The 18616-nt window shown below is 43.2% G+C and overlaps 1 protein-coding gene across 1 annotated transcript in view; it reads left to right on the top strand.

The window, feature by feature from the left end:
• Nucleotides 1–18616, top strand: part of LOC138850995 (medium-chain acyl-CoA ligase ACSF2, mitochondrial-like) — a gene marked incomplete at its 3' end in the record, with an annotated part of 33165 nt that overhangs the window by 8511 nt on the left and 6038 nt on the right. The window contains exons 2-5 of the mRNA XM_070080266.1: nt 9776–9953; nt 10808–10936; nt 12720–12820; nt 17312–17431. Coding sequence (XP_069936367.1) covers nt 9776–9953; nt 10808–10936; nt 12720–12820; nt 17312–17431 — 528 coding nt within the window. The remainder of the gene's footprint in view (nt 1–9775; nt 9954–10807; nt 10937–12719; nt 12821–17311; nt 17432–18616) is intronic.

Here is an 18616-nt window from a genome sequence, read left to right as displayed (position 1 = left end):
CAAAGAACTTTGTCCTTGGAGGCAAAGAGGGGAATGTATGAGAGTATAGTTTTACCAACGCTCTTATATGGGTGTGAAGCATGGGTGATGAATGTTGCAGCGAGGAGAAGGCTGGAGGCAGTGGAGATGTCATGTCTGAAGGCAATGTGTGGTGTGAATATAATGCAGAGAATTCGTAGTTTGGAAGTTAGGAGGAGGTGCGGGATTACCGAAACTGTTGTCCAGAGGGCTGAGGAAGGGTTGTTGAGGTGGTTCGGACATGTAGAGAGAATGGAGCGAAACAGAATGACTTCAAGAGTGTATCAGTCTGTAGTGGAAGGAAGGCGGGGTAGGGGTCGGCCTAGGAAAGGTTGGAGGGAGGGGGTAAAGGAGGTTTTGTGTGCGAGGGGCTTGGACTTCCAGCAGGCGTGCGTGAGCGTGTTTGATAGGAGTGAATGGAGACGAATGGTTTTTAATACTTGACGTGCTGTTGAAGTGTGAGCAAAGTAACATTGATGAAGGGGTTCAGGGAAACCGGCAGGCCGGACTTGAGTCCTGGAGATGGGAAGTACAGTGCCTGCACTCTGAAGGAGGGGTGTTAATGTTGCAGTTTAAAAACTCTAGTTTAAAGCACCCTTCTGGCAAGACAGTGATGGAGTGAATGATGGTGAAAGTTTTTCTTTTTCGGGCCACCCTGCCTTGGTGGGAATCGGCCAGTGTGATAATAAAAAAAAAATAAAATAAATATATATATATATATATATATATATATATATATATATATATATATATATATATATATATATATATATATATATATATATATATATATACACCAATAGGTTTTGGCATTTCCATTTACTCTACGTTCAGTGTTTAATGAGTGTGTATATGAATTTAGTGTACAGGCGATGTGTATGTAGTTCAAACCACGCATATCATACAGTAGAGTGATGACGGACCCAATATCTGCCAACAATGACCTTCATGCATGGGACCATGCCAACACTGACCTTCATGCATGGGACCATGCCAACACTGACCTTCATGCATGGGACCATGCCAACAGCAACTCATGCAACAACAACTCAGTAATAACTATAAGTGGCTGTAGATTTATTGTTTAAATGGTCTGCCATTAGCAATGAAAAATATATTAATATAAGTCATAACGCTATCCAACTGACTAGATGTATTCATAAGTCTCCTTTCATGAGCTTCCTCTGTCCACTCACTAGTAAATATAATGTGTAGCTGGGTATTAGCCGACTGTTGTAGGTCGCATCCTCTGGGAGGCCCTGAGAGCGAAAATGGGAACTAGATCTATTACTGTCGCTGCAAAATCCGAGGAAGGTACCACGACATTCCGTAAACCCAGCCTTTTCTACATCAGAGCCCTCGGAAGGAACATTGGAGGGTGATCACGAGATTCCAGTGAGCAATGTAGCTCATAAAGGATGAGCTACAAACCAAAGCTGCAGAGGCTAGGATACATAACTTAGAAGACGAACTGAAAACGCTGAAACTGAATATAGAGCCAAAGTACAAAAGGTGCATAGCATCAGAAGCAGAAACATCAACAACCAGCGAGGGACTGAATAAAGGGAAGGTGATAAATCCCTTACAGAGACCTTATGATGCCACTAGGGGGGGCCCAGGAATGAAAGGTATATGCCAATGGGAACAGAAACATCGGTTAGTGAGGGGACTGAAGGAAGGAAAGGAGATAAGTGCCCTGAAGAGGCACTATTAGGCTACCAATGGATCCAGGAAATGTTAAGGGAAGGAGCAGTCAAGCTTAAATCAGACCCAGAGATATGGAGAGAAATGAAATCAGAAGAGAGGGAGAAGTCAATAATAATTCATGGGCTTCAAGAGACTGAAGGGAAGACATACGAATAGAGACGACAGGGGAAGGAAAAAGAAATTGAAAATATCATCAAACAAATAGGAGAGGAGGACATGACCAAGTCAACAAATTTTCTGAGAATAGGGAGATATTCGAGGGGAAGAAAATCTTCAAGGAAAATGTACTTTTAAGGCAGAAATGGTAATAGAACAAGATCTTGCAACAGAAACCATGGATAAAGAACTCAACACAATATAAGTGGGTGTGCTGTACCAGCAACAGAACAGGAAAAGAACGACACGAACCGAGATGATACAAAGATGTAAAGAACAGGAAAGAGAGACAAGACTTGAGGCAAGTAAGGGAGCCAGAACTTGAGAGGAACAGCAAACACAACCATCCGCAGAACAACATATCAATCCCTACCGCTCCATCTCATCCAAACACAATAATCCAAAACAAACCAAACTCTGTGCTCACAGCCCCCACCCACCCAGCACAAACCTCATCTTCACAGCAGCCTTTCATAGTATCTCTTACTTCCCCATCATACACAAACCCGCCAGCCCCCGGAATACTGTATTGGAAAAGAAGTTGAAGGTATGGTACACCGTTGTAGATAAAATAACAAATTAGTGTGAGCAGCGGCACTAATGAATCATGAAGGCATCTCCAGACATCGTAGCAGTCATGGAAACAAAGCTCACTGTGATGATAGCAGGATTTCAGATCCAGAGGAAAGATAAAGGAAAAAAAGGTGAAGGAGGAGTTACACTGCTCATAAGAAACCAGTGGATGTTTGAAGAATTGGGATCAATTGACAGAGGGAAAGCAAGTGACTGCAAGACTTCAAGAAGGCACTGGACAGGCACCTAAAGTCAGTATCTGACGAGCCGGGCTGTGGTTCGTACGTCGAGCTGCATGCGGCCAACAGTAACAGCCTGGTTGATCAGGCCCTGATCCACCATGAGGACTGGTCACAGACCGGGCCACTGGGGCGTTGACTCCCGAAACTCTCTCCAGGTATACATAGTAGGAACACTTCGGACTGAGGGTCCCACGGTGGTGATTGCAGTGACGTGCAACCCATCACAGAATAGCAGGAAGGCAAGACAAGGGGGCGAGAAGGACCCACATGGAGACGGCAAAGTTACTTGTTATGGGGGAATTTTAAACACTAAGAGAATAACTGAGAAAAGGTAGAGCTACATGGGAGACCAGTGGCATGAAAGGGTAAGATGCTGGAGGCGGTGCTGGGAAAGTTAACAGTGGAGAGTGAAGCAGCACGAGGACAGGAGAAGCCTAACTTCAAAAAAAGGGACTACGGGGATATAAGGCAATTTTTGCATTGGCAATTCCTCCAGTGGGAAAGAGAGCTATAGGGAAAGTCAGTAACGTGTGACCACACAGTGCAGGGAGGCAGAGGAGAAGTTGGTATTAAGGAGCAACAGAGACAATGAGAAGACGAGAGTGAGCTCATTGGTTATCCGGAGATGTGGAGAGGCTAAAACCAAGTGAGCTTAGCATGGAAAATATATAGAAGGCAAAGAACTCAGGAAAAACAAGGAGTTGAGCTGAAGAGCCAAAAACAAATGTGGATGGATAAGGAGAGAGGCTGAGTGGCAATACGAGAATGACATAGCATCAAAAGCCAAATCTGACCTTAAGTTGTATACAACAACATCAGGAGAAAAACAACAGAATAGTACAAGGTAATCAGGCTGAGGAAGGAATGAGGGTAGCTCACTGGGAGTGACCAGGAAGTATGTAAAGAGCTCAGAACAAGATTTATGGAGATATTCAGAATGGAGATGGAGAGGCTTCCAGCAAACCGAGGTGGTATGGTACACCAGCAAGTGCTGCACATACCGCACACAACCAAGGAGGAGATGAAGAAACTGCTAGGTGAACTAGATACTTCAAAGGGATGCGAGTCCAAATAACATCTCTCCTTGGGTCCTGAGAGAGGGAACAGATGATCTGTATGTCACTAACATTAATCTTCAACAAATCTATCGAAACAGGACATCTACTTGAGGTGTGGAAGACAGCAAACATAGTCGTAATTTTTAAGAGAGGCGACAGACAGGCAACTTTAAACTACAGACCCGTGTTGCTGATATGTATATTAAGTTGTCATGGAGAAGATTAGTAGAAGAGTGGTGGAGGACCTAGAAAGGAAAGGGCTCATACAAGGCAACCAGCATGGCTTCTGGGAAGAGAAATCTTTTGGCACAGACCTGTTATAGTTTTACTACAAGGCACAGAAGAACAGTAGGGGAGAGAGAGGGATGGGTACACTGCATTTTCTAGGACTGTAAGGCTTTCGGCACAGTACCACACTAGAGACTGGTTGAAAAGGCAAGTCTATGGGCTCTGGACAGGTTGCAAGCCTGGTCCGACAAATGGCTCCTTGAGTTTAATTAACCCCACCAAGTGCAAAGTCAGGAAGCTTGGAGAAGGACAAAGAAGACCGCAGATGGAGTTCAAGGAAAATAATCTTGGGGTGAGCATCATACTGAGCACATCTCCTGAGGTGGCCCGGTGGCCTGGTGGCTAAAGCTCCCGCTTCACACACGGAGGGCCCGGGTTCGATTCCCGGCGGGTGGAAACATTCGACACGTTTCCTTACACCTGTTGTCCTGTTCACCTAGCAGCAAATAGGTACCTGGGTGTTAGTCGACTGGTGTGGGTCGCATCCTGGGGGACAAGATTAAGGACCCCAATGGAAATAAGTTAGACAGTCCTCGATGACGCACTGACTTTCTTGGGTTATCCTGGGTGGCTAACCCTCCGGGGTTAAAAATCCGAACGAAATCTTATCTTATCTTATCTTATCTTACCAATTAACTGCTGCAGCATATCGGCGCCTGGCAAACCTAAGAACAGCGTTTCAACACCGAAGTTAGGAATCGTTCAAGACACTGTGTACCGCGTACATCAGGCATATATTGGGATATGCAGCACCGCTATGGAATTCACACCTGGTCAGACAAACCAAGAAATTAGAGAAAGTGTAAATGTTTGCAACAAGAATAGTTCTGGAGCTAATGGGGTATATCTAATGAGATGTTAATGAAAATCAGATTGACGACACTGGAGGACAGGAGGGATTGGGTGGACATTATAACGATGTATAAAATACTGAGAGGAACTTTCACAGTGGACAAAGGCAGAATGTTGTAGAGATGGGCCACAACAACTAGGGGTCACAACTGGAAGTTGAAAACTCAGATGAGTCACAGGAATGTTAGGAACTATTTCTTCAGTCATTCAGTTGTCATGACTCACGAAATCGTAATGACACGATTGCAAACAAACCATGCCACGGGCGGGATTTGAACTCGCCGTCAGAGAGTCTCAAAACTCCAGACCGTCGCGTTAGCCACTGGCCACGCTAGTTGGAGATTCGTCTGTAAAAACTTGCATTTGTGGTCACAGTGGTGCCTATGCTAGCCTTCCTATGGTGTAGAAATATACCTAGTTGGACGAATCTTATTGTGGCTAGCTGGTCCAGTGGCTAACGCGACGGTCTGGAGTTTTGAGACTCTCTGACCGCGGGTTCAAATCCCGCCCGTGGTATGATTCAGTTGTCATAAAGTGGAACAATCTGGAGAGTGATATACGGAAGTAGAACCCATACATAGCTTTAAGAAGAAGTACGATAAAGCTCTTGAAGCAGGAAGAGAGTGAACTTAGTAGTAATCATTGACACGGTTCCACACAAGAGATTATTGCAAAAGCTGGAAGACCAGGCAGGGATAACAGGGAAGTCATTATAATGGATCAGGGAATACATGTCAAGAAGACAACAGTGAGTCATGGTACGTGGCGAGGTGTCAGAGTGGGCACCTATGACGAGCGGGATTCCACAGGGGTCAGTCCTAGGACCGGTGTTGTTTCTGGTATTTGTGAACATCATGAGGGAAGGAATAGACTCCGAAGTGTCCCTATTTGCAGATGATGTGAGGTTGATGAGAAGAATTCAGTCAGACGAGGACCAGCCAGAACTACAAAGGGATCTGGACAGGCTGCAGGTCTGGTCCAGAAAATGGCTCCTAGAGTTTAACTCCACCAAGTGCAAAGTCATGAAGATTGGGGAAGGACAAAGAAGACCAAAGGCGGAGTACAGTCTACGGGGCCAGAGACTATAAACTTCCCTCGAGGAAAAGGATCTTGGGGTGAGTATAACACCGGACACATCTCCTGAGGCGCACATCAACCAAATAACTGCTGCAGCATGCTGGAGCCTAGCAAACCCAAGAACAGCTTTCCGACATCTTAATAAGGAATCGTTCAGTACCCTGTACACTGTGTATGTTGGGTCCATATTGGAGTATGCAGCACCAGTTTGGGACCCACGCCTAGCCAAGCATGTAAGGAAACTAGAGAAAGTGCGAAGGTTTGCAACAAGACTAGTCCCAGAGCTAAGGGGTATGTCCTACAAGAAGAGGTTAAGGGAAATCGACCTGACTGCACTGGAAGACAGGAGAGATAGCGGAGATGTGATAACGACATATAAAATACTGAGAGGAATTGACAAGGTGGACAAAGACAGGATGTTCCAGAGATGGGACACAGCAACAAGGGGACACAGTTGGAAGTTGAAGACTCAGATGAATCACAGGGATGTCAGGAAGTATTTCTTCAGTCACAGAGTTGACAGGAAGTGGAATAGTCTGGGAAGTGATGTACTGGAGGCAGGATCCATACATAGCTTTAAGAATAGGTATGATAAATCTTATGGAGCGAGAAGAGTGACTTAGTAGCGGCCAGTGAAGAAGTGGGGCTAGGAGCTGTGACTCGACCCATGTTACAACAGTTTTAGAAAAGAAGTTAAAGGTTTGGTATACAAACGTGGATGGAATAACAAATAAATGTGAGGAGCGGCATGAAAGAATCAATGAGACGTCCCCACAGATCATAGCAATCATAGAAACGAAACTCACTGAAACAACAGATGCAATCTTCCCACCCGGATATCAAATCCTGAGGAAAGATCGAAGGAGCAGAGGGGGAGGAGGGGTTGCATTGCTCATTAGAAACCGATGGGGATTCGAGGAAATGGAAGGAATTGACGAGATTGGAGAAAGGGATTACATAATAGGTACAATTCAGTCTGGGGAACATAAGGTAGTAATTGCAATGATGAATAACCAACCACAGAACTGCAGGAGACCAAGAGAGGAATATGAAGTTAATAACAGAGCAATGGTGGACACACTAGCTGAGGTGCCCAGAAGCGCTCACTCGAGCAAAGTTACTGGTTATGGGCGATTTCAACCTCAAGGAGATTGATTGGGAAAATCTGGAGCCACACAGGGGCCCTGAAACATGGAGAGCCAAGATGATGGATGTTGTGCTAGAAAAACCTCATGCACCAACATATTAGGGACACTACCAGAGAGAGAGGGGAGGATGAACCAGTGAGACTGGACCTCGTGTTCACCTTGAGCAGCTCGGACATTGAGGACATCACACATGAGAGGCCCCTTGGAGCTAGTGATCATATAATTCTAAGCTTTGAATACATAATGGAGTTAACAAGTGGAGAGGGTGACAGGAGTTGAATGGGAAAAGCCAAACTATAAAAAGGGGGACTACACAGGTATGAGGAACTTCCTGCAGGAGGTTCAGTGGGACAGAAAATTGGTAGGAAAGTCGGTAAACAATATGATGAACTACGTAACAACAAAATGCAAGGAGGCAGAGGAAAGGTTTATTCCCAAGTGCAACAGAAATAATGGGAAGACCAGAACGAGCCCTTGGTTTATGCGAAGGTGTAGGGAGGCAAAAGCTAAGTGCACTAGAGAGTGAAAAAATTACAGAAAGCAAAGGACCCAGGAAAATAAAGAGATTAGTAGAAGAGCCAGAAACGAGTATGCACAGATAAGGAGGAAGGCCCAGCGACAGTACGAGAACAACATAGCATCGAAAGTCAAGTCTGACCCGAAATTGATGTATAGCCACATTAGGAAGAAGACAACAGTCAAAGACCAGGTTTTCAGGCTGAGGAAAGAAGGTGGTGAGCTCACAAGAAACGATCACTAGGTATATGAGGAGCTTAACACGAGATTTAAGTATTCACAGTAGAGACAGGAAGGAAATACACACAACTGAGGAGGAGGTGAAGAAGCTGTTAAGTAGCCTTGATACCTCAAAGGTGGTGGGACCGGACATCTCTCCGTGGGTCCTTTGAGAGGGAGCAGAGACACTATGCGTGCCAATAACCACAATTTTCAACACATCCCTTGAAACTGGGCAACTACCTGAGGTATGGAAGACGGCAAATGTAGTCCTCATTTTTAAGAAAGGAGACAGAAACTAGGCACTAAACTATAGACCAGTGTCTCTGACGTGTATAGTATGCAAAGTCATGGAGATGATTATCAGGAGGAGAGTGGTGGAACACCTGGAACGGAACAAGATTATGAACGACAACCAGCACGGATTCGTGGAAGGCAAATCCTGTGCCACAAACCTTCTGGAGTTTTAGGACAAAGTAACAGAAGTAAGACACGAGAGAGAGGGATGGGTTGACTGCATTTTCTTGGACTGCAAGAAGGCCTTCGACATAGTTCCTCACAAGAGGTTAGTGCAGAAGCCAGAGGATCAGGCGCTTATGACAGGAAGGGCACTGCAATGGATCAGAGAATACCTGACAGGGAGGCAACAACGAGTCATGGTACGTGATGAGGTATCACAGTGGGCGCGTGTGACTAGCGGGGTTCCACAGGGGTCAGTCCTAGGACCAGTGCTATTTATGGTATATGTGAATGACATGATGGAAGGGATAGACTCAGAAGTGTCCCTGTTCGCAGATGATGTGAAGTTAATGAGAATTAAATCAGATGAGGATCAGGCAGGACTACAAAGAGACCTGGACAGGCTGGACAAGTGGTCCAGCAACTGGCTTCTCGAATTTAACCCCTCCAAATGTAAAGTCATGAAGATCGGAGAAGGGCAAAGAAGACCGCAGACAACGTATAGGCTCGATGGTCAGAGACTACAAACCTCGCTCAAGGAGAAAGATCTTGGGGTGAGTATAATACCGACCACATCTCCGGAAGGACACATCAACCAGATAACTGCTGCTGCATATGGGCGCCTGGCAAACCTGAGAACAGCGTTCCGATACCTTAAGGAATCGTTCAAGACACTGTACACTGTGTACGTCAGGCCCATACTGGAGTATGCAGCACCAGTTTGGAACCCACACCTGGTCAAGCACGTCAAGAAACTAGAGAAAGTACAAAGGTTTGCAACAAGGTTAGTTCCATAGCTAAGGGGAATGTCTTACGAAGATAGGTTAAGGGAAATCGGCCTGGCAACACTTGAGGACAGAGGGATTAGGGAAGACATGATAACGACATACAAAATCCTGCGCGGAATGGATAAGGTGGACAGGGACAGGATGTTCCAGGGAAGGGACACATAAACAAAGGGTCACATCTGGAAGTTGAAGACTCCGATGAGTGAAAGGGATGTTAGGAAGTATTTCTTCAGTCACAGAGTTGTCAAGAAGTGGAATAGCCTAGCAAGTAATGTAGTGGAGGCAGGAACCATACATAGTTTTAAGACGAAGTATGATAAAGCTCATGGAGCAGGGAGGGAGAGGACCTAATAGTGATCAGTGAAGAGGCGGGGCCAGGAGCTGAGTCTCGACCCCTGCCACCACAATCAGGTAAGTACACACAAACACACATACATCATATACATAATGCATAACACTCAAAGTGAAGGAAAGAGATGGCGAGAATGTTGGTGCTGGTGAAGGCTCTTGATTTATGGAATGGGAGCTACTCTCTCCCTCGGATGTAACCTCTGTATCCGAGGCTCTTCACCTCAGGTGCTGTATAAAATTTACGGATATGAGGCTTCCCAATAATAATAATAATAATAATAATAATAATAATAATAATAATAATAATAATAATCTACTTCCAGGCAGCGTAGTAGTGAGACACTTACTTGGAGCTATGTGTCCAACCCAGGCACGCGGCCCTTACTGGGGATACATATGGGTAACATGGTGGACCGAGCCGAGGACATGTTTGGTGACAGAGAAGCCATTGTCTCCGTCCAGCAGGGCAAGAGAGCAACATTCTCGCAAGTTAAACAAGAGGTAATGGCAGCAGCTGACAAGTGGTGAATCAAGGACTCATAACAGAGTAAGGTGATGTTTCGACCACTGGTGGGCTTAGTCAAGTATATGGTAAAGTCTCACAGTGGTAAAAAAGCCACCAAATAAAAAAAAACTTAGTTTCTTAAAATCAACAAGTTAAACAAGAGGTAAAATTTAAGATAATGTTTAGCTTAAGCTAGGTTAGGCTAGGCTAGGTTGGATTATGTTAATACAGTACATTACCGAAAAGCAACATTGAAGTTGCTATAGGCATAAACTGGTGATGTTTTTATAAGATTAAGCCTAAAAAATGTTCATACTCTTCATATAAACTTGAATTAATGATATTATGAAATAAGAACATAAGAACATAAGAACATAAGAAAGGAGGAACACTGCAGGAGGCCTGTTGGCCCATACTAGGCAGGTCCTTTGCAATTTATCCCACTAACAAAACATTTGCCCAACCCAATTTTCAATGCCACCCAAGAAATAAGCTCTGATGTGCAAGTCCCACTCAAATCCAACCTACAGACTGTTGGAAAAAGACAGGATATTTTATTAAAATGAGTCGATCTTGGACCTCGGTCACTCTACAGTTTGAATGACCAAGGTCCATGGACCGAAAAGTTTTATATTGTATCATTGGGCATCAGAAGCTCTATGAGTATTTTAATTTGTTATGAGATACAGATTGTTGGAGAAAGACAAAATGTAAACAATTGGTAATTTAATGAAACTGTTTCGGTCGTGAACCTCGGTCACTCCTACATTTTAAGTGACCAAGGTCAGCGGACCGAAACGTTTCCAGTCGAGTCATAGGGTAGAAGTTCTGAGTAATTTATTAATTTCAGAGTGAGGAAATAGCAGGTGGTCTATTGGCTCTGGGTCTTGAGCGTGGAGATCGTCTTGGTATCTGGGCGCCCAACACCTATGAATGGTACCTCACAAAACTTGCTGCTGCTAAGGCTGGACTTGTACTGGTGAGAGGTATTGATTTCTTAAGTCATCTCCCCACAAAGACTGGGTAATCCAAAGAAGAAAGCTCATTCACCATCACTTGCTCCCTGACTGTCTTTTTTCCAGGACACAAACTTCACAAACATGATCTACTGATCAGTAACCTCCCAATCAGATATTTCAATATGAAGGTATTGTATTTCTAACCCAATAGGGTTGATATCGGTGAAGAGCTCTTGATTCAAGGAAATTTACCTATTTTCCCAAGGATCACACCTGATTGCCTCTCATTCCCAAATTTCTGTATGTACCCTATGGGTTCAGTACTACCGTTGTCGGCTCACAACCGTAAGACCTACAACCAGATACTCCACCAACTCCAAACCAACGAATACTACTACAGCTCTCCCATAAGTGTGATACAACTCTCTCGAAAACAATTTACCGCACTGATAAACGGTTTAAGACCATAACCAACTCATCCTGCTTGCTGCCTTCTGACACTCCCAGCTCCTGCCGCTGCCTTCGCCATCCTCTCCTAGTGAGCCAAGCAATGACATCAGTCAAGCCTCTCTATCTACGTCTCCAGTACTTTTGTACCACATGTCCCAAAGTGGTTGGGCCACTTGCCTTGATTCCTCCTCTTCCCCTCCTCCCCATCCTTTTCCAGTTATTTCCATCCTTTCATATCCTTCTTCCTTCCCATCTTAGGACAGCTCTCGTCGTCCTCGATTCGATTCGATTCGTAAGACCCGATTTCTATCCTGGAGAAGGTGGAGACGGCGGTTATTTTTCTTATAACTCTTCCCCTGTTCATTTAGTAGTAAATGGATACAAGAGTTGTTAGTGAATGTTGTGAGTTGCATCCTGAGGGATGATAGTAAACCATAAAAGGTCAAAATTTTGAATCAAGCTGAGGTAGGATGGCAGCTCTTACACTGTAAATTCAGCTAATCAAGGAAAACAAACTCCAGAGACTACTAGTCTTTACTTCCAGGTAAGAGTCACACAAGTTCTTACCTCTCAGTACGATGTCATTCCATCCTTGTGACTCTTCTTCTAATATGCACTAGGTCCTTCCAGTTATACGTACACATATAACCCGCATATAGAAAAGAGGAGCTGACTTTGTAAATGGTCCAAGTCGGACCGAAACGTCGTCGTAAGCTCCTCTCTTTTATATACGGGTTATTTGTGTACCGTTCCAGTCACGGTGTTGTGCCTTTTATGTTATTTGTACGTACACTCGTAATAAGCTTATCTTCGATTCTTTCTACACGGTCAATGTATTTCGTATTAACCTTCAAGGGATAATGCATGTGTCTTTATAGAAATGTTGGTAGAATTACCGACAATATGTAAAGTAAAAGGACACAAGTGCAACTAATGTGACATTTTATTGTGGCAACGTTTCGCTCTCCAGGAGCTTTATCAAGCCGGTTTGACAAAGCTCCTGGAGAGCGAAACGTTGCCACAATAAAATGTCACATTAGTTTCATTTGTGTCCTTTTACTTTACATGTGTCTTTATAGTGTAAGAAAAGGCTCTTGATCCAGTTAAAACTATCTTTCTCTATTATTATTAGCCAACTCTATTACCTCTCATTTCCCAGGTTCTTAATGGCTCCTAAGAATATTAGAATAGTGGAGTAAAGCAGCAGGCCTAACGACCCTTGCTAGACAGGTCTAACTCACCCACCCACACTTACTCATGTACCTGTCCAACCTGTCTTCATAACTACCCAAAGTTTCTCACTTCAACATCGCCTGTGAGATAGTCTACTGATTATATTTCCTCATTGTCCAGGTGAACATCAACCCAGCCTACCGGCCCAGTGAGTTAGAGTACTGCCTCAACAAGGTGTCTGTCAAGGCCATTATCTGCCATGAAAAGTTCAAAACATCAGAGTAAGCTTTAATATTTATGAATTTATAAAAGAGTAGTTGTAATAATAATAGTACTAATTATAATAATTATGTGAAAAATTATGTCGGTGAAAATCACAAATACAATTTTGAATTATCATATCACCCACATAACTGAGGAGAACTCTGGCGCATCTAAAATAAAACTTACTACTCTAGTTAAACCTCGGAGACAGGTGGAACTTTAGCAATAGTGGGTCACTACAGTGTTCCTCCAGCACTGTCCACCTCAGCTCCTCAAACTCACACATCTGGACCTTATATTATTTGTTACTGGCTTGAAATTATTCAACAAAATATTTAAAGCCAGTAACACTGGATGTATTTAATATGGTTGTGGACTGCATATATATATATATATATATATATATATATATATATATATATATATATATATATATATATATATATATATATATATATATATATATATATATATATATATATATATATATATATATATATATGTCGTGCCGAATAGGCAGAACTTGCGATCTTGGCTTAAATAGCAACGCTCATCTTGCCATATAGGACAAGTGAAAATTTGTGTATGCAATAATTTCGCCAAAATCATCCTGAACCTAACGAAAAAAAATATATTTCACTGTGTTTGTTTAATATTAAATTATTGTAAACAAATCTAAAATATATTTAGTTGGGTTAGGCTAAAATAAATTACTCGTGTTATAATAAGGTTGGATAAGTTTTCTAAGATTCTTTTGGTGCAAAATTATAAAATTTTACATTAACATTAATGAAAAAAATATATCTTTAAACGTATAAGAGAAAATTTTAGAAAGGACTTAATTTTAAATGAGTTTTTGCTAATTGACCAGTTTTACATATTCGGCACGACATATATATATATATACATATATATATATATATATATATATATATATATATATATATATATATATATATATATATATATATATATATATATATATATATGTATATATATATATATATATATATATATATATACAAGAAAAATTTACTGTAACTGACAATGTTAAGTAATTTATTGATCTTCTGGTTTAATTGATTATACACACTATTGTCATATTACATAAAATTAATACAATTATTATGAGTGTACATAATAATTAAGACATCCTAAAGCCTTCCTATAGGCAGGCAACTAATATTGGCCAATAAATAGTTACATTATCTATTAGGGTGATAGAGCGCTGCAGGGCCGGGGTTTTGCTGGGTCAGGGAGCAGCTAGGGTGGAGAGGAGAACAGAGTTGGAAATATAAAGGGGCTGTGAGGAATATTAAAGTATCATCAAACTTTGCACAGTAAATCAATTGCTTTCAAAAAATCAGCAAGTGAGTCCGAGTGAAAGGCGGTTCCGTCAGCAAGGAGGGAAGAGATGTGACAACGTCAGGGATAAATTCTGCGTGATCGTTGATACCGGACAGTCCAATAAAATGTGGCAAACCGACACTGGAACCTGACAATTCTCACAGTGTGGAACATGGCGCCTCTCCATGAGATACCCATGAGTAAGTCAAGTGTGCCCGATGCGAACACGGGAGAGCATAATCTCACAACCTCAACTGAGATGACAAGAAGATGGCCAGAAACCTAAACTTGGTTTAATAGAATGTAATTTGTTATGTGTCATATCAGACCAACGTTGTTGCCAACAGCTGTGAAGGTGGTTAGAGATTATAAGAAAACAGTCTGTGAATGGAGTACCAATATGAAACTCGGATGCCACGTAATGCTGACCGCACAGCAATGTCTGCCTGCTCATTGCAATGTACGTCAGCATGACCGGGAACCCAACAGAAATGCGGCATAACCAAAGTTGTATATGAAGAACCAAGGTATGAGGTGAATCAAAACTTTTAATAGCTTGCAAAGCACCAAGGGAGTTTGAGACTACTACAAATAACGAGACAGGCATAGATGCAATACGGATAATTGCTACGAGAATTGCATGCAATTCAACTGTAAAAATGCCCTCGCACCACGCTGTCCGGAAACACTGCTGCAAACCTGTCACCGCCACAGGATTTAGAACCGTCAGTGCACACTGCGACGGCATGAGAATGAGACCGGAAGTGATTAAGAAAAAAGAGAGCGAGAAGCAACTGTAGGTATTTGGGCTTTCACGCATGACAGTGAGGAAGAACAGACACGAACTGTCGAAACCTTCCAAGGAAAAAGGGAAAAAGTTAGATGCTAGATGAACATATAAAGGGGGACAACTGAATAGAAGACAAGAACGAATGTAAACGAAGAGAAAAGGGACGAAGTAAACAGGGGCGACGAACAAACAGCGGACCTCTACTAATGTCCGTTATTATCTTGTATATGGAAGGATTGCGAAGGTCATGAGAGCAGACAAAATAGCGGAGGCAGTGAGCATCACGATGATCGTTCAAGAATGGAATATTCTCCTCTGCATATAGGCTCTCAACAGACATAAACGCAATCCCTGGTGATAAAATTAGGGCTAAATGCAGTCGAAGGAAAGCTCAATGGTCGTGAAAATTGAGAGAGGGTTTTAAGGAGGTTCAGCCGCTTGTGACAAGTTGCCTTCAGGGAGGTAATGTGAGGTTTCCAAGTTAAACGGTGGTCAAACAGAAAGCCGAGAAACCTGACAGTATCACATTCTGGGATGCGCGAGCCGTACAGGTACAATGGAATATCTGGGCTCTGGTGGCCTGGTGGGCTCTGGTGGCCTGGTGGTTAACGCTCTCGCTTCACACGGTGAGGGCCTGGGTTCGATTCCCAGCCAGAGTAGAAACATTGGACGTGTTTCTTTCCACCTGTTGTCTATGTTCCCCATCAGTAAAATGGGTACCTGGGTGTTAGTCGACTGGTGTGGGTCGCATCCTGGGACACTGACCTAAGGAGGCCTGGTCACAGACCGGGCCGCGGGGGCGTTGATCCCCGGAACTCTCTCCAGATAAACTCCAGATAAACACGTCTGGTGAAAGTAATTTGATATGTTTTGGTACCAAAAAATTTAAACCCATGAGTAGTGGCCAATTAGAAACACGGCTGACAGCATTCTGGAGAAAATCTGCAATGAGGTGACAGCGCCTGCACAAGCTATAGCAAACTCATCAAAAGACTGATAACTAAATATTAGATGGAAGAATAGATGCCAGGTCATTAATAGCAAGGAGAAAAAGTGTGATGCTAAGAATTCATCTCTGGGGATACCTTCAGCTTGGCCAATATCTGGGGAAAACATGTTATTAACATGTTATTAACTTCTCAGATAAGAAGTTCTTAAGGAAAAATGGCAGATTGCCTCCGAGGTCTAATGAGCGAACTTGGGTCAAGATGTTATATCTCCAAGTTGTGTCGCATGCCTTCTCTAGATCAAAAAAGATGGCAATAACTGAGTAGATGTTGGCAAAGGCATTATGAGCATACGTATCTAAACGGAATAACTGGTTAACAGTAGAACGGCCTTTACGAAAGCCATATTAGTGGAGAGACTACTGTGTGTCTCTAAACACCACATCAAATGTCTATTTTCGAGACGTTCCATCACCTTGCGAACTACACTGGTAAGAACAATGGGACGATAGTGGGAGGTACCATGTCCCATAGTACCCGGTTTACGAAAAGGTAGAAGAATGGCAGATTTCCACAGCTGGGAAGAACTACTTGTAACCAAATAGATTAAATAGACATAAGAGGACAGCGAGGGCTGGTGGATGTAAATGCTGGAACATACGTATATGAATGCCGTCAGGCACAGCTGCCGATGATCGGCAAACCGCAACTGTTGCCTCTAGTTCCTCTCTGCTAGAAGAGAAGTCTAAGGGCTCTAACTCTCTGGCAGGAAAGAAACGAGGGGCATAGATGGAGTCCCTGAGTGTTGACTGATCCTGAGTGTTGACTGATCCTGAGTGTTGACTGATCCTGAGTGTTGACTGACCCTGAGTGTTGACTGACCCTGAGTGTTGACTGACCCTGAGTGTTGACTGATCCTCCCTGAGTGTTGACCGATCCTGAGTATTGACTAACCCTGAGTGTTGACCGATCCTGAGTGTTGACCGATCCTGAGTGTTGACCGATCCTGAGTGTTGACTGACCCTGAGTATTGACTAACCCTGAGTGTTGACCGATCCTGAGTGTTGACCGACCCTGAGTGTTGACTGACCCTGAGTGTTGACTGACCCTGAGTGTTGACTGACCCTGAGTGTTGACTGACCCTGAGTGTTGACTGACCCTGAGTGTCGACTGACCCTGAGTGTCGACTGACCCTGAGTGTCGACTGACCCTGAGTGTTAAGAAATTATTAGTAGTAGTGATTAATTGCGACTGTAAATCTAGTTTGCTTCAATTTTGATTCAGGGAAGTTCATCAGGTCGTATTACATGGTAGGTATTGGTGCATAAAATACACATAAAAACATTGACTCTCTTAATTTCACTGTTATTTAAGAGATGTTAATTCTTAAGAGTCAGAAGTTGAAATGTTTTGTCTCTCGACAGTTATCATCACATGTTGTGTGAGATCGCTCCTGAGTTGTTATCTTCTTCCAAAGATGACTTAAAACTTTCCAGGCTACCTTCTCTGAAGAAAGTGATTATGTGCTCTGAGAAAGACCTCAGGTAAGGTAGTCATGTGCTCTGTGACAACCTCTGGTAAGGTAGTCATGTACTGTGACAACCTCTGGTAAGGTAGTCATGTTCTCTGCGACAACCTCTGGTAAGGTAGTCATGTACTCTGCGACAACCTCTGGTAAGGTAGTCACGTACTCTGCGACAACCTCTGGTAAGGTAGTCATGTACTCTGTGACAACCTCTGGTAAGGTAGTCATGTACTCTGCGACAACCTCTGGTAAGGTAGTCATGTACTCTGCGACAACCTCTGGTAAGGTAGTCATGTACTCTGCGACAACCTCTGGTAAGGTAGTCATGTACTCTGCGACAACCTCTGGTAAGGTAGTCACGTACTCTGCGACAACCTCTGGTAAGGTAGTCATGTACTCTGCGACAACCTCTGGTAAGGTAGTCACGTACTCTGCGACAACCTCTGGTAAGGTAGTCATGTATTCTGTGACAACCTCTGGTAAGGTAGTCATGTACTCTGCGACAACCTCAGGTAAGGTAGTTATATACTCTGCGACATACCTCTGGTAAGGTAATCATGTACACAGACCTCAGGTAAGGTAGTCATGTTCTCAGACAGACCTCAGGTAAAGTAGTCATGTTCTCAGAAAGACCTCAGGTAAGGTAGTCATATTCTCAGACAGACCTCAGGTAAGGTAGTCATGTACTCTGAAACAAACCTCTGATAAGGTAGTCATGAACTCTGCGACAGACCTCTGGTAAGGAAGTCATGTACTCAGACAGACCTTAGGTGAGGAAGCCATGTACTCAGACAGACCTCAGGTAAGGAAGTCATGTACTCAGACCTTAGGTAAGGAAGTCATGTACTCAGACCTTAGGTAAGGAAGTCATGTACTCAGACCTTAGGTAAGGAAGTCATGTACTCAGACAGACCTCTGGTAAAGTAGTCATGTACTCTGCGACACACCTCTGGTAGTAGTCATGTACTCTGCCACAGACCTCTGGTAGTAGTCATGTACTCCGCGACAGACCTGTGGTAAGGTAATCATGTACTCAGACAGGCAGGGCCTTCAAGAGAAATGTCGCAAGGCAGAACAAGACTACCGATGTGCCCTTGGGAGCAGGCTGACGCTCCCAGTCTAAGTGAATGTTACATAATTATTTTTTCTAAATAAATCAAATTAAAAAAATAAAAAATAAAACGTCTGTAACTATGGGATCCCT

Source organism: Cherax quadricarinatus, unplaced genomic scaffold, assembly GCF_038502225.1.
Source record: "Cherax quadricarinatus isolate ZL_2023a unplaced genomic scaffold, ASM3850222v1 Contig259, whole genome shotgun sequence".
Classification (NCBI taxonomy): Eukaryota; Metazoa; Arthropoda; class Malacostraca; order Decapoda; family Parastacidae; genus Cherax; species Cherax quadricarinatus.
The sequence above is the reverse complement of the archived record's forward strand: the minus strand, read 5'-3'. Positions and strand labels throughout refer to the sequence as shown.